Raw genomic sequence first — 16,095 nt, forward strand, 5'->3', positions numbered from 1 at the left:
ATTGTTAATGTACTGGGTGTTTCTTGTGCTGCAGCCTTAATTAGTAACTCATCACATCAATTCCTCTACCTCTAAGTGGTTATGACCGAAAGCTAACACAATCCTCACATTGCTATATTTCTACAGCTATGATAAAACAAACACATAAAAAAAATATGAAATAATTCTTTCTAGTGTGACCTATCAGTGCACCCTCAGAACAGCTGGTTAGTGAATATTTGGTGTACCGCTTATCATATGGATGCTGTGTGGTGAGACGATACACAGAATGCTCACTGCAAGCTGAAATAGGGAAGAGTCAGTCACACTCTGTTGGATAAGAATCACAAGGCCACGCTTCACCAAGGATAATATAGAAAACGGAAGTTGCTATTTCTGGTTCGACGTCTAAACATTCCACCTTTAAATTCGTGGTATCAAGTTTGCTTCGCTCCACGGATATTTTGTAGATTTAGACCAGGATCCACGTTATGTGAAGGGGGGTGTTCGATGACATGCCTGTCAGCTCATTGCACAAGACGTTTAAAGGAAGGGTGGAGAAGTGGAAGTCCTGATTAGATCATTAACACCAAGCAACCAAGAGATCTCGCAGGGGAGTGTTGACAGTTGTTATTTTCTAACTTTAATATCCTACAGTGGTGGATTTTTGGTTTTCACTCACTAACCGAGTGAAACACAAGCTGCTCTCCTTCATGCTCCAAAGCACACACTTTCATGTCTATTTTAACCGGTAGAAAAAAACATTCTGCTGTACTTATCATGCAGTCAGCTATGCTGATGAGAAATTCATTTATATTCCTTCTGCTTTTTCTCTCTCTCTCTGTTGGCTGAAGTTCAAATTGGTCTACTAAATTTGCTTAAAACTCTTCTCCCATGCACAAGTATTGAAGCTGATTATTCCTGTAAGACACATCTGACTCACCTTGCAAAAAATGTTCTCAAATCAGTATGCAGCAGCCAAATAAAACAACCAAAAGTTTAATATATTCTGGCAGTTTGATGTTTTTTAAGCCAATCAAAAGAGTCTCAGAAGGTAAATGACTCTGAATACCTTCTTAGTATGTGGATGTCATTTGTACAAGCTGTCTAGTAGCACATAAACACATCAGACCTGCAATATTTTCAAATTAACAGCAATAAATGATGAGTTGAACCACAAGATACAGTTTAAGTGCAAATTCAATCGCACAGGTATCACTATGCTGACGTACCACTTATCCTATTGAACAGATATACTGACCATTGCGGCAGTTAACAAAAAATAGTGCCACTTGCCTTATAATATGTTATATAATATGTATGTATAATATGTTCTGTTTCCAAGTACAGAAGAGCTTTGCATTGCAGAGTTTGCCAGTTTTCCAGAGAGTACTGTCTACAACTGGGAACACATTTTTCAGCCTAGGAGCTGTGTCCATGATATTTAAAGCTACCTGAAATACAAACAATTTTTCATTTAGAAAATCGGAAAGGGAGGTCAGAATTCTGTGTGTAAAACGTGAATTTTAAAGGGGAAAAGGAACAAAATTCAGAAGAAAAACTGATAGAAACAACAGAATTTTCAGTCTGATTATGTCAATTTCTGCATTTTTCACAAACTTTCTGTTGATACTTTTATATTAATCTGAAATCTCCTTCTTCACAGGGTTCATACTTTACTACTGTAAAATGACTATTTTACCAGAATCACTGAACCCATTAATGTAATGGGTTGCATGTGTGAAAGTGACACACTCTGGCTATGACTAATATCAAACTGAGGAATCTCTGGTTGACCGAGATAATAATCTGAAAGACACCTAGAACCTCAAAGCTCAAGCACGCATGGTTGTTGAAGACCACCTTATCTGTTATCTAGAAACCTACAAACACAGTTTCTTAATCCTGATGCTATGATTTAAGCCTTTCCTTAGTATGACTGTACAGTTTTTATGATTCATACATCCCCTTCTGTGAGTCTACAAACTTCTCTTATGTGGGTGTGACTGGGGATGATGGTTGACTGAGTGGAAATATCCTGTAAAAGTCCTCCACTGAGCTTCGATGTCTGTGTTTGAATATGCATCTACACATATGCATGCTCATGTCTGTGCTATATTCATGTTTTTCAAGAAATGTATTTATGGTAATATTTTGTGGTCATCTTTCATGAGAAAACCACAACACTTGCCTTACAGAGAAACCTCTCTTCCCTTTTTTAATTATATAGTACAATAATGTTTGGATTATTCAAATTGTACACTGTAAGAACAAATCTATCTGTGGATAGATAAGATACCATGCTGAAATCACCAACTGGGGCTGTAAAACATAAAAAATTTGCACATTCTTTTGGTTTACAAAATGTAACATTTCAAATCTAAAGAAACATGGTCATTCAAAATCCGCCTCCTTACTCAAATGATGCGTTTCCACATTAAGTTTGTGCTGTCAAGTGAGGAAATTTGAACGACAGACTCTTAGTCGAAGTTGGAATGTGAATTCCTGAGAATTGCTTGTTCCCATTTCTGCAGTTTCCCCGGATTTCACAGCGGATGAGAAGATGGAGATTGAGAGCATTAAGATGTACAAGAAAGACCTTCTGGATGATATCCAGGTACGCCCAAAAAGTGTTTGTGTATCCGATATAGAGTATTTTTGCATGAATCTACGTCTCAAATGTATCATTGCTATTTAATTCTAGTAAATTCAGACTGACACATACATGTTGTCCTACATTTAGTATTCCACATACAAGTATTAACAAGCTTTCTCTCTTTCTATCCCATCCAGAAGCTAAAGATGGAGATAGACAATGTCATGGCAGGAATACTCAGCTTTGAGTCTGCAGAGGAAAGGTGAGTGTCAGTCTGGAAAAACCTTACAAATCAATTTTCCTTTTTTTTAAAACTCTGTTTTTAGAACTCTCACTAAATCCTCCCACTGTACTTTTCAGTATCACTCATTCATGTTTCAGTTTTACTGTATCGTTCCAACAATTTGCAACTATGTCTAGGCTTCTGTTTCACATATGTTTGGTTCCTAAATTCTCTTCTGAGGCAAGATTTCATCATGTTGGTTAAAATAACATGGTGCTCATGTGTTACTGTCCACTACAGTGGTAAAGACGACTTAACTTTACACCTTGGTATGGTGTTTCAGCTTTTTATAAAAACTGATAAGAGAAACTAGTAGAAGCGAGGCTTCTCTCTCTCTCTGTTTGTGCTCTATCTTTGCTTCTGAACATCTGCCTGATAGAATTTCGGTATTAAAATCTTTTTAATACTGACACTTTTTGCTTAATGTTGCTTTTCTTGCAGCAAATCCACAGAGAAGACTAAACAGTTCTCCAGTGGGAAGAAGAAATTCAACATGGACCCCAAAAAGGTGAGCTCAGCAGTGTGTGGGACGCAATGAACATGTTTTAGCTACAATATCTTCATCAGCACAGTGCTTGATATGAAATGACGTCTTGCTATTCTTGAAGGGTTTTAAAAAAAACCTTTTACAGCTTTAGCGTGTGACTTTCTCAGCAGAGCACGCTCAGTAAACAGCTCTTGCTCGCTTTTTATGTGGACTTCCTCTCTTAACTTAACCACAGTGCTCTGCTCTGCTCTGACACTGACGCAGGCCTGCGGTTTTCATTAACAGGTCAAACTGGTCACTGTTGTCAGAGCAACAAATGCAAAGTATAAGCATAACCTTTTATTTATTTATTTTTTTCGCTTACTGGAAGAAGTCCACTCCGAGCTGTGGTTGGTATTACAAGCAACCTGAACTTTCGACAGTTTAAAGGTTAACTGCAGGCCTTTTGTCTGTTTAGTTTGTTTACTTGAGATGGTTGCAAGACTAGAATACATTTAAATTCAGACATTCAGACTTCATTAATATGCCTTTAAATCAATATGAAAGCCCTGACATGTCAGCCCATTCCATAATGTAAAAGAGCTGCAGGAGGGAAGTGGTAGAATTCAGTGTTTCATTAGGTTTTTTTCATTTTCATTGCAAATGTATTTTAAATCCTTTTCCTCCCAGCATTGTGATGGAGAAGAAAGAGGAATAGAAACTGGTTTTAAGGAATTAGGATTACAGAAGCTCGGTATTACAAATGGGAGATGAGATCATTGTGAAACTAAACACATCTACCCACAGCACATTGGGCAATGTGTATGTGTGTTAGTGCATGTGTGTGAACATAAGCTCATGGTTTCACCTCTCAAGTATCATATCATCATCTGAAAACGCTACTTACCTGCGTCTGTTAGGCTGTAGGTGTGATAAAAACAAACCCTGAACGGAAATAGAAAATAATGCAGAAATACAAATACATCATCTATTTTGTGTGTTTGTGTGCAGGGTATCAATTACCTAGTGGAGAATAAGCTGCTGGATGGAGGTGCCCAGTCCATCGCTGAGTTCCTCTACAAGGAGGAAGGACTCAATAAGACAGCCATCGGAGAATTCCTCGGGGAAAGGTGAGAAAGCGGAGAGAGGTGGACAGACTGGAGGAAAAAGAGAATGAGGATGGAGGACAAGGATGTTAAGAGGCATTGACTTAGAGAGGGTGAGGAAGAGGGGGAACAGGGTGAGGAGCAGAAAGTGTGAAGAAGGAAGACAAGAAAAAGGACACAGGATTTGGGGTGTGAGAATAAGGGAGAGAAAAAGGGGAGGAGAAGGGGAAATATTAAGTGGATAATGGAGGAAAAAGGGGAAGTTGATGATGGGAGGAAGTAGAAGCTGCAGATGTAGGGCTGTATGGAAGAAGGGAAGATGGGGGATGAAACAAAACAGCCAAGAGAGGAGGACCATGGATGAAAAATGAGAGGGAGAAGTAAAAGGAAAGGGTAGGGTAGAAAAAAAAGCACTAGGAGAAGGAGAGAGGAATTATAAAGGCATGTTCCAACAGGGAAAGTAAATACCTTCGTCTGGTTTCATGTGTCTTCTTTCCTCTCCGGCCCACAGAGAAGAGCTCCACCTCCAGACCCTGAAGGCTTTTGTGGAGCTGCACGAGTTCTCCGACCTCAACCTGGTGCAGGCCCTCAGGTCAGCTCCTTTATCTTCACCCCTTACACTTCTAGGAGACTCTCATTCATCATCATCATCATCAACAGGAACATTTACATACATGTAGATGTTGTCAGTAGCAACTTACAATAAGTGCATCAATAAAATAACTAGTTTATATTCCTGCAGACTGCAGCATCCGAATGCCATAAATTATATTTAGGTATTACAAAGTGTATACTTGTATACACAAGTATACTTACTCGTGTTTTAGAGGTTGTTTACACTTGGTTTTAAAATGCGTTTCGGTGATCTGAACACAAGCGGACAACCGAGACACATCGCCTGTGTCTATCATGCATCTCCAAGGGGTATCACCCGTGCATAGATTTGCACCAGATTTGTTTCACACAGGCTAGCTGAGAAAACAAAAATGTTTCAAGAGCTAATATACTCTTTTTGATGCACTGTCACTAAAATAACCACCACATCCTGCATTACGTGCTTGTCAGGGTGCATTGTGACACATTAGCATTTATGCTACAAAAGATATACGGTCAAATGCATCTCACACCACCTCAGCAAGTGGTTTGAGTGATCAGATCACAATGTATCTTGGTGGTCGTTTACATTCGTATTTAGTGCTGTCCACTTGTGATCCGATCAACTGAGACGCATTTTAAAACCAAGTGTAAACAGGGTGATAGAGTCAGTTGGATTATTAAAATTGTTATTATTATTATTATTTATAAAAATATTGGATTGGAAATTAAGAATTATTCAGCAGTTATAAATGAAACATTTTGGAATAGTACATTTTCAAGACAAACATAGCTTGCCTGTGATGTCTTTAATGTTCACACTTTTAGATGTGAAATGGAATGACATTGATATTGTCAGGAGTAAAACACAATCTAACACCAGGAACACAAGTTTATTTTTAACACCTGTCGTTTCACCGCACTTTTCTGTGATTTGCTAATCAGTGCATCTTGGTTATTTTTAGCAGGATTTTCTGAAGCAAACACACAAAACAATCAATAACATTTATAAATCACTGAAAAGTCTTCAAATACTGTAATCACCCAAATGTAACTACATCTCAAGCCACAAACTTCCTTGAGTTTCTTAACAGGGCGTTGAGAGGGGCAAGTTAGCAAAGATATGCTGGAAACCACATCAGTGGAAAGCAACATGCATCAGTGTTAAACGGCATTTGTGACTAATATGAAGAGTAGTGGTGTAAGATACCACAGTATAAAAATTATCCATTGCAAGTAAAACGTACTGCATTTTAAATTGTATTGTTAGGGAACTCAACAGTTGTGTAATGTGATGTGACCAGTTATCTTAGCTCAAACTAGCCTAGAAACTATCACAGATTTCTCAAAGAACTTCAGCACAAAGTTAAGAGGTTGTGATATGTATGCATGCACTGTGGTGTCTGCCTTACAAGGAACTGCTCTCCGGAGACTGAAAACATGTTTGTTGTTATTAGCCTTTGAAGATGTATCTGAACAAGCTAACGTGAACAAACCCTTTGTGGTGAAGAAACATGTCCCCCAGTGCAGCAGTGTGGTGCATTGACGTGTTTTTAATAGTGTTTGCACAACAGTGGAGGTCTAAAGCACAGAGGCAATAAGGTATATCAGACTTTGGCTGCACCCACAATACATAGTAGTGTCAATTCACTGTTGGTTCGGCTTTGCACAGGAGATTTGTTGACAATAAGAAAAATATAGAAAATTGCCAGCCTTATACTTTAAATCTCCAAAGTAATAGCAACTGTAGCTGTCAATTAAATGCAATGAAACAAAAAGTACAATAATTCCCTCTGAAATATAGTGAAGTAGAAAGAAAATATACCTTATGGAAATACACTGGTGGCATTTAAATTCTTTGAATCCTTGAAATATGCCTTCAACCTTGAGTATGGTGTGACATAAAAAATCCAAGTCCATGCCCTCAAATGGATGGCATGAAATAAATAGCTTTCAATAAATATGAGCTACTACACTGTAAAAATACATCAATGCGTATTGGCACACTTCTTCCTCAAGGTGTCTTGACACACAATGAACCTGAACCAGTGTTGTAAAGTAGAAGTATAAAATACCTCAAACTTGCACATAAGTAGAGTACTTGAGGAATAAATTAATGCAGAGCTGCAACGTTTAGTCAATCAATCGATCAGTTGATCATAAGAAAGTGAATGGGCAACTATTTTGATAATCCACTCGTCATTTTAGCTGTTTTCAACTTCTCAAATGTGATGATTTAATGCTTTTCTTTGTCATACATGATATTAAACTGAATATCTTTGGGTTTCGGACTGTTGGTCAGACAAAACAAGACATCTGAAGACATCACCTTTGACTCTGGGTCATATTTTGCTATTTTCTGACATTTTATAGACCAAACATTTATTGATTAATTGACAGTGAAAGTAATTGGTAGTATCATTAGTTGTATTACACTCCTGGAAGAGAGTTATTGTGCATCACTAACCACTAATGTATTCTAATCACAGTCTAATTCTGTGTCTGTTTGTACGTTTGTGAGAAAATGTTCACATTATCACACATGACTAATGATCTGTGTCATGCACGTCCCACGCGCTCTTCTGATCAGATGTGTGGTACATCTATAGTTCACCTACTGCTCATAAACCTAAGTAAACCCTGTATGTATTGCATGAAGAAGTCTTATGTTGTTGTGGTGTTCATGTGACAGACAGTTTCTGTGGAGTTTCCGTTTGCCCGGAGAAGCCCAGAAGATTGACCGTATGATGGAAGCTTTTGCCACGCGCTACTGCGAATGCAACGCTCATGTCTTTCAGTCAACCGGTGGGTTTCACTAAATATACATCCGGCCACTTCCTGCCAGGACTGACTGTGTGTGAAAATATGTGAGCATGTGTGTTGAAGAGGAAGGGGGGGTTTGACTGACCGCATTATCGCTCCACATTTGTCTCTGACTTTCATTTCTTCTTTTCTTTTCTTCACTGACTGTATTTATGTAAACTAAAACAATAAGAATCTATATGGTGAATGTTATTGTGCTTCCTCTTATTTTTTGTGCTTGCATGTGTGTGTGTCTATCTTCCTCTGTAACGCCAGACACGTGCTACATCCTGTCATTTGCCATCATCATGCTGAACACCAGCCTCCACAACCCCAATGTGAAGGACAAAACCACTCTGGATCGATTCATCTCAATGAACAGAGGCATCAACAATGGAGAGGATCTACCTAACGATCTGCTCTCGGTGAGAACCACTGGCCAATCACAGTGTCTGAAAAAGACACCAGGAAGTAATAATCTGAATATTAATGTCAGACTCTGAAAACAAATCCCACATCTATTTTTTACCATTGGGAAATTGGGACATTGCAAGACAGTGAGCTCATGACATCTAGCTGGAATAAAAACAGATTATAAAACCTCCCTATTTAGTCCTCTTAAGTGGTCAAAACAGTTTTAAAACATTTTTTTCTTATAGGTTGTAGTGCAAAATGCAATACTCTTAAGTCTCTATCAGGTCTTATACAAAACCGAACAGATGTTTATCTAAATAAAACTAAACTGAAGAATTAAAATGTCATGTCAATGACAAGAACTTTTCCTTACAGATAAAAAATGTGTGTACTTAGTTTGAGTAAAGATTTCCAAACACCTCAGTTGATCACAACCCTCAATCTTCACACAATCAAATGTATGGTTTCTGGTGTAGGATGAGGAAATGATTTAACGGATTAGGTTGACATTATTCTCTTATCAAAAAATCCTATGAAAAGACTAAAACCAACAATGCGTCAGTCCAACTGTCAATACTTTCCGACTTCCCTATCCTGTCTTTGGCACTGAGCCCAAAGCCAGTTCCTTCCTACGAATTAAGCAATCATTAGAAACGGGTCATACTTTCATTTCAGCTCAGTAATTTCCTACAACACCTGGGCACTGCAGTTTTTAGCAAACATCACTCAAACAGGAGTAAACTGTCTTTTTTTGGGGACTACTTTCAGTGGTTGACTAATACAAATTCGGCGCATTAAATAAGTAATTCCAGCTAATGGATAGTGTATCTGGGATCGACTCAAAATAAACTACAGAGTTTTTGTTCTTTGTAGTGATGGAACATGTCAACCAGTGTAAACATATAGCTTATTGATATGTTTTTAATTTTTTGGACAACAGTAGGGGTCAAAAGCTATATGGATACACAATTCTTTGTTGAAATTGGACTTTTTATGGGATTTGATTACAATTACAATTAAAAGATTACAATTACAAGAAAAACATGGAATATTTCTAGTATTACCATTTATGATAAGCCTGTCAATATTTCCAGGCAGAAATTGAGATTGATCAGATGTAGTGAATATTGCACATTTGTCACATTTTGCCATGTTTATTTATAAATAGTTAATATGGCAAATAATGTTGACAGTTGTTAACTATGACAACATATTGTTATATCTGTATTACACTTCATGTTTTTATAGTAGCATCAGATTTAACATAAGATATTAGATTGTAAAATAACTGGAGAGGTCAAAACTCCAGCCAGAGTTGTCGTATTAAGAATAATTTCATCATTAGACCAACGTGTTTTGGCCGTCATCCTTACAAAGAACATTGAAATAAGGTGAGTAAGGAAAGAAAAAAAATGTTTAAGAAGAAGATTGTGAAATAACTAAAAGCCCAGTTTTAAGTTTTTGATGACTCAAAATCCTTTATAGCAGACTTTTTGCGGTTTTTACCATACACGTCAAGTGTGCGTGTAAGATTTGGAGACTGTGGAGAATTTTACATGTAGAATAGAATTATTTAGGGGTATTCAAGTGACTTCCTCCCCTTAAATCTGGTAACTTGGAAAATGCCAGTTTCGCTTCTGGCTGCATAATTTTTACTTTTCACATCAGCAGTTCTATTTAAAAAGCGACCACAAAAAGAAATAATACTTTACTGTACATACTGTACATATTACTTTTTGTGGGATCTCAGAGGCAGATAAACAAATGAATAAAAAAAGTAACATTTAAAAAAAAAAAAAAATTGAAACAATCCAAAAACAATTGTGAAACATGTTTTTTGAATTGTTTATACTTGTGCACTTGTGTGCAGCACATTATTTGCTTGATTAAATAAAACTTTAGCTAGAACAGAAACACACAACTGCAACCACGTTCAGGGTGTTCTCAGGCCCAGTTACCACCTACATTTACCAGCATGCTGCAGGAGGTGATGTTATGTCTGGGACTGTGGGCTGGTGTTAGATTATAAATATAAAGATTAGTCAACACATCATCGTCCCACTTTCACATGTAACAGCTGATCCGGTATCTCTTAACTGAAGTTGCACCAGGATGACACACTTATTTTAGTTGTCAGTTTGCAATTGTTTGGACTTTTCTCTGATTGGTGATAAGGTTTTAGCTCATAAATTATGATCTGTGGATGGGAAAAGATTTTGAATGGTAGCAATTTTTTAGATGTGTTTTATTGTTGTTGTTGTTTTAACTTTTCAACTGCTCTATGCAGAAACTGTACGACAGCATACGCAGTGAGCCTTTCAAAATACCAGAGGATGATGGGAATGACCTGACTCACACCTTCTTCAACCCTGACAGAGAAGGCTGGCTCCTCAAACTTGGTAAAACTCCTCTCCCAAATAATCTGTTTATATGAATTAGTATAAGTGATCTTGGCTGTTAAACTGATTTAAGTGCCAAAACTCCAGAGTGGTCAATTTATTAAGCTACAAATTCCTAAACCGAACCCAAGAGAACCAAGAAGAGAGCTGAAGATGTGCTTCATGATACTGTGCTATATTACATCTAACTGCTAAGGTTGAAAAGGGGAAAGTACAGAGGAAGCAATTAGAAGATGACCCAATAATAAAATATACCCTTACGAGTTCGCATGTTAACCACGTCAGTGTTTTAACACTTTTCGTTTCGCACATGTTTCCGTGTCTTCTGAAAACTTAGAACACAGCTAATAACTGTGTGTAAAAAATCTTTATTTTTTTCTCTCTCTCCGTATTTCAGGAGGCCGAGTGAAGACGTGGAAGAGACGATGGTTCATCCTGACTGACAACTGCCTCTACTACTTTGAGTTCACCACTGTAAGGCTTCAACTCTGCTCCTCCTGTATCACTACAACATTTGTCTGAAATTCTTTCAAGCCCACCAATCTTCTGCTTACTTTTTAGCCATGCTGTCGGATTGGCTGTAGTGATGGCAATGTTGGTCGGTCAGTCCACCACTTTGGTCCAGACAAAAATATCTCAACAAGTACTGGTTGATATCCATGGTGCACAGAGAATGAATTCTCTTTAGTGATCCTCTGACTTTTCCTCTAGCGCCACCATAAGGTTCACATTTATGGGTATTAGTGAAATGTCTCATTAACAATTGAATATATTACCTGGAAATTTGATTCAGACATGCACGTCCTCCTTTGGTGATCCCCTGACTTTTTGCTTAGTGCCAGCATCAGGTCAAAATTTGAATTTGTCCGATACTTTGGTTCATGACCAAATACCTGCAAAACTAATGACATTTCCATCAGCCTCAGCTTTACTTTGTGTTTGTATCCAAATACTAGCATGCTAACATGCCAAACTAAGATGATAAGCTGCTTGACATTAGCGTGTTAGCAAGCATGGCTTTGCCTAAGTAAAGTCTCACACATCCCTGAAGACATTTTCTTCTCTACTTCAAATGACATTTTTTGGTTGCTTGTTAGAATATTTCCTAAATTCTATTATATTTGAGGCAGGATTTCGGAAACCAGTCAGGACCCCAGATACAGGTTCAACATCCTTTAATAATGAATGCGACCTTTCTACCCTTTACCTTCTAACCAACATTTCAATCTTCACCAAGAAGTTATAGTTGCAAAAACTTAACCAGACTTTAACCATAAAGGTGGCATAATCAGAAAACACTCATGAGTAGTTTTTTTGGGAGTCATATGAGTCTAGTTAGGAGACATTTTGTTGGCGAGAGGACACAGGCAAAACACAAATTACCTTTTTACATTGTATTGTTTTGACATTTAATAGCAAAACCTTGTGTTTTTTAAAATACAAATGTCACAAGTTGTTATATTACACAAATTTCTATCACCTCTGCTTCCCTTCTTTTTGTGACACAAAGGACATGTTTACTCTCTTGATTTATTCTTGCCTTCATAACAAATCATCTGACTCATTCCCTCTCTTTATCTCTTTCTGTCTGTCATCAGGACAAAGAGCCCAGAGGCATCATCCCTCTAGAGAATCTCTGTGTGAGAGAAGTCCCTTATCCTCGCAAACCTGTAAGATACTACCTTTCGTGTTTGTTGTCCAACAGAAATGGCTAACTGAATTGAATTGGAGAGTTTTGTGTGGATGTAACATTACTGGATAGATTGATGGTTTTATAGATTGATTAACACGGTGATTCTGGTGTCGTCTAGTACTGTCTGGACCTGTACAACCCAAACAGTCGAGGGCAGAAGATCAAAGCATGTAAAACAGAGACGGATGGCAGGGTGGTGGAGGGGAAACACCAGTCCTACACCATCTGTGCCGCTAGTGCTGAGGAAAGAGACTCCTGGATCGAGGCCATCAGGTCAGACCACAAACACATACACACCCAGTGTATATGCGATTCTGCAAACATCAACACAAGTAGAGGCGTGTACATACCCAGACACATCAGACTGCTTGTTCTACAGATATAAAAATGCACACATGCATCTGCACACTGTACTTGTCAGGACTATTAAAGACCAAGTTGATTCCCTAAACAGTTTTACATCAAACCTTACAGAAAAAAACTCAATATAAGATCTTGTGTTGAAGAAAAACAAACCCTTATTTTTTGAAATGTCTGTTGAAAATGTGACCACAGCTAGATTTGGCCAGAAGCTGTGATGTAGTATTGTATTATAGTGTAGTGTGAAGTGCCTGCTACTTAGGGCATGGAATGAATATGTAGTCACCACTAGCTGGCAGTTAGCTAGCTTGGCTCTTTCCAAAGTTAACACAATCTGCCTTTGGAGTAACTATACCCAGGCTGTTTCCCCATGTTATCATTCTTTGTGCTATACTGAGCTAAATGGTTAAACATAATAATTGTGATCAAATCAAAGTAAAGAAACTTCATTTTGGAAGATATTTTTAAAGGGGACATATCATGCTTTTGTGATTTTCTGTCATTTATATACAGTTATAATGGCAGATGTCTATTTTAAAAATAGTCAAAGTTCCAAAACTTGAGGTTAATGTAAAAATGCTGCCTTTATGTCAAAAGCCAGGGTTTCATCCTGCTCTGAACGCTTTGTTTGCAAAGTTACCTCTACCTCCCTTCCGAACTGACGTCAGATCGTTTGCACATGCCCACAAATGGTCACCCATTCCTTAGCTAAGGTTGTTCCATGGGCTGTTTGTGTTGTCCACTCGCATATTTTGGATTGGATTCATGCTTGAACATGTTCAGATGTATTTGAGAAGTTTATATTTCAAGTAAAGAACAGGAAAAAGAAGCAAAATCGGACTACTGTTTGTTTACGTAGCCTCCGGAGCTGGAGTTAACCAATCAGGAGGGGGGCCTTATAGAGCTGGGAACTAAAATGACTTGTTTCAGACAGAGGCTGAATTGAGGGGCTGCATAAAGGGCCAGTATAAGATAAGTAGGGAGTTTCTTTAACCGTAAATCATGCAAAGATTCCAGTAGATCCAGAGGATAAAAATATAGGAAATGTGCATGATATGTCCTCCTTAAATTTCTCTATCCTTTTCCGAATATTTGGTCATCATGTTTTGATATACAAGAGCACATACATATGCTGCTATCAATGCAATAGCCTCACGATCAAAATTATCTTTTTCACTTCAAACAGAGCGAGTATCACCAAGGATCCGTTCTATGACTTGGTCTCAGTCCGTAAGAAGAAGGTGATAAACCAAGCCCCCCAGGACTGAGCTGTCCAGTGCCCCCTGTGGGCGTTTATTATAGTGCACCACAGTGGGATTCTGTCCTCCTTCAAGTTGTATCTAACATCCTGCAAGACAACAGTGCACGGACACTGAAGGCTGGTCAGAAAAACCCTGACAGTGGCCGTTTGGGCTAAAAGAGAGACTTCTCTTTCCACTTCTCTTTTTACAGACTGAACAAAACTGTGTCTAAGGTGACAAAGTATTGTTGCTCTCACTGTCGACATGCCAAGCCACAATGCAACAAAAGGGCTATAGTGGGAACTGAATTTTTGTTAGTATAAGTTGTGGAACGAGGCATGTGTGGATTTGTATCTTTCAGTTTACAGAATTTTAAAAAGTGTCTGTGTACTTATATAATTTGCCATGAGAAGACTTTTATGTTTTTTGTTGATGTCTTATTCCACAAGATGTAGTGGGATCAGGAAGACAATCAAGCATGTGACGTCTCAGTAGTTCCGTGCATGTTATAAAAAGTCAAGACGCAGATTGTTTTTATGATACTGAAGAGTTCTCAAGAGTCTCAAAAATGGACACGCACAAGTAAAGTTATAGCAATATACTTTACTTCTGTCCAGTGTGTCATTCAAAGTTCCACCAAGAACTTAATTTCCATTATATAACATGTATGTCTTGATTTCTTGTATCAAAAGAGAGCACTTCATGCTCTACTGCTGTTATGGCAAGGTGCGATCTGAAGGTGCTTGCTTTAATTAAGCAAATTAAGTAAATATGTAAGTTTGTAAATACTGTACAGAAATATTTTCATGTATTCAGCTTTTTTTTAAAAAAATTTATCTGTTGATATAAAATTTATAGTGCTTACAGAATGACATGACAAATTTACCTTGAAATGCAGAATAGTCTTGTTCTAATCAGACCAAACCTGCATTTTTTAACATTACACCTACCTTTAAAGCACAGTGCAATAAGTGCAGGGCAATATGCGTTATATCTGCTTTGTTGTGTATATGAATCCAATGTATTATTTGAAATAAAACTTATATTGTGTGTAATTGTAACTACTGTATTTATTTTCTCATTAATTAATTATTTAATAAAAAGGTGTTTGGGTATCTGTTGACATAAGATTGGATCCTATGTTCAGAGAGCAATTGACAGCTGTGCTGTTTTCGGTTGAATGCGCCTACCGAAACCAGACCACACCTAACCTCACCTCATATTTTTTTGTGTTTTTCTCTGTCCACGTGTAGGTATGTTTGGTTCACATCCTTGAATGTGCTTCTTGAACCTGAACCACCTTTGCAGTTTGATGCAATATCACATTTGGAGGTGTAGGAGCTATCTGATTTTGATCTGATTTGATCTTTTTATCAAACTAACACATCCTATGCACAGCTCCTCTTAACTATCATCATGTAAACAGCAGTAAGTGATTACATTTCAGTGTGTAGCAAATCCTAACTCCATATTGGAAACTATCAGTGAGATGCTGTTCACACAACAGTTAGCCTACATTTAATATACACCCAATTTAAGTTAGACATCTTTTCACCTGAAAATGACCAAATCCATGCTAACTTTGTTGCTTCTTACAAAGACAGAGAATTTGTATTAAATGTTTTGGCCAGTATTTGTACTAAAAAGACTATCTCGGGAAGATATCCACTTCAAATCAGATAACTGAAGCTACATATAAGTTTCAGATACACTTTTAAATACATTTTTTCACAGAACTAGAAATGTGGATTTGTTCTCCGTCACTTGAATTGGAAGCACATTTAACGGCCGTGTAGAACAAAAGGAATGATCTCAATCAAAATTCATATGGGCACTTGGGATATTGTTTTGAGACATGCAGCACTTAAAAAAATTGCGAACCTTACTTTAAAAAGCCTTTTCAAAATCACAAAACCTACATTGTTTACATCTTCTTCGTGGCCTCTTATATTGGTGCAATCATACTGTACCTTTAGGGTGCACTACTGCTCCACACTGTTAGTGCCCCTTACAGTTGGCAGAAATATTTTTCATCATGTGCGTACATGTTATCTATGGTGCATATATGTGCTCATGCTAGTAAATTGAGATACAAACAAAATGTAGACATACTAATCAAGACAATGCTCTACCACGCAGCAAGAGGTAACTACACAAGGTAG

At 37.7% G+C, this 16,095-nt stretch overlaps 1 protein-coding gene across 2 annotated transcripts in view; it reads left to right on the top strand.

Moving 5' to 3' along the window:
* Window positions 1-14,988, top strand: part of cyth4b (cytohesin 4b) — a 26,821-nt gene extending 11,833 nt beyond the window's left edge. For both annotated transcript variants that reach the window (XM_067585413.1, XM_067585412.1), the window contains exons 2-13: window positions 2,514-2,596; window positions 2,773-2,837; window positions 3,300-3,366; window positions 4,336-4,454; window positions 4,942-5,022; window positions 7,717-7,829; window positions 8,103-8,251; window positions 10,528-10,639; window positions 11,037-11,113; window positions 12,238-12,309; window positions 12,451-12,605; window positions 13,879-14,988. In XM_067585413.1, the coding sequence (XP_067441514.1) occupies window positions 2,543-2,596; window positions 2,773-2,837; window positions 3,300-3,366; window positions 4,336-4,454; window positions 4,942-5,022; window positions 7,717-7,829; window positions 8,103-8,251; window positions 10,528-10,639; window positions 11,037-11,113; window positions 12,238-12,309; window positions 12,451-12,605; window positions 13,879-13,960 (1,146 nt within the window). In that variant the 5' untranslated portion in view covers window positions 2,514-2,542 and the 3' untranslated portion in view covers window positions 13,961-14,988. The remainder of the gene's footprint in view (window positions 1-2,513; window positions 2,597-2,772; window positions 2,838-3,299; window positions 3,367-4,335; window positions 4,455-4,941; window positions 5,023-7,716; window positions 7,830-8,102; window positions 8,252-10,527; window positions 10,640-11,036; window positions 11,114-12,237; window positions 12,310-12,450; window positions 12,606-13,878) is intronic.
* The last annotated feature ends 1,107 nt before the right edge of the window (window positions 14,989-16,095 follow it).

Source organism: Thunnus thynnus, chromosome 3 (genome assembly GCF_963924715.1).
Source record: "Thunnus thynnus chromosome 3, fThuThy2.1, whole genome shotgun sequence".
In the NCBI taxonomy this organism is placed as follows: domain Eukaryota; kingdom Metazoa; phylum Chordata; class Actinopteri; order Scombriformes; family Scombridae; genus Thunnus; species Thunnus thynnus.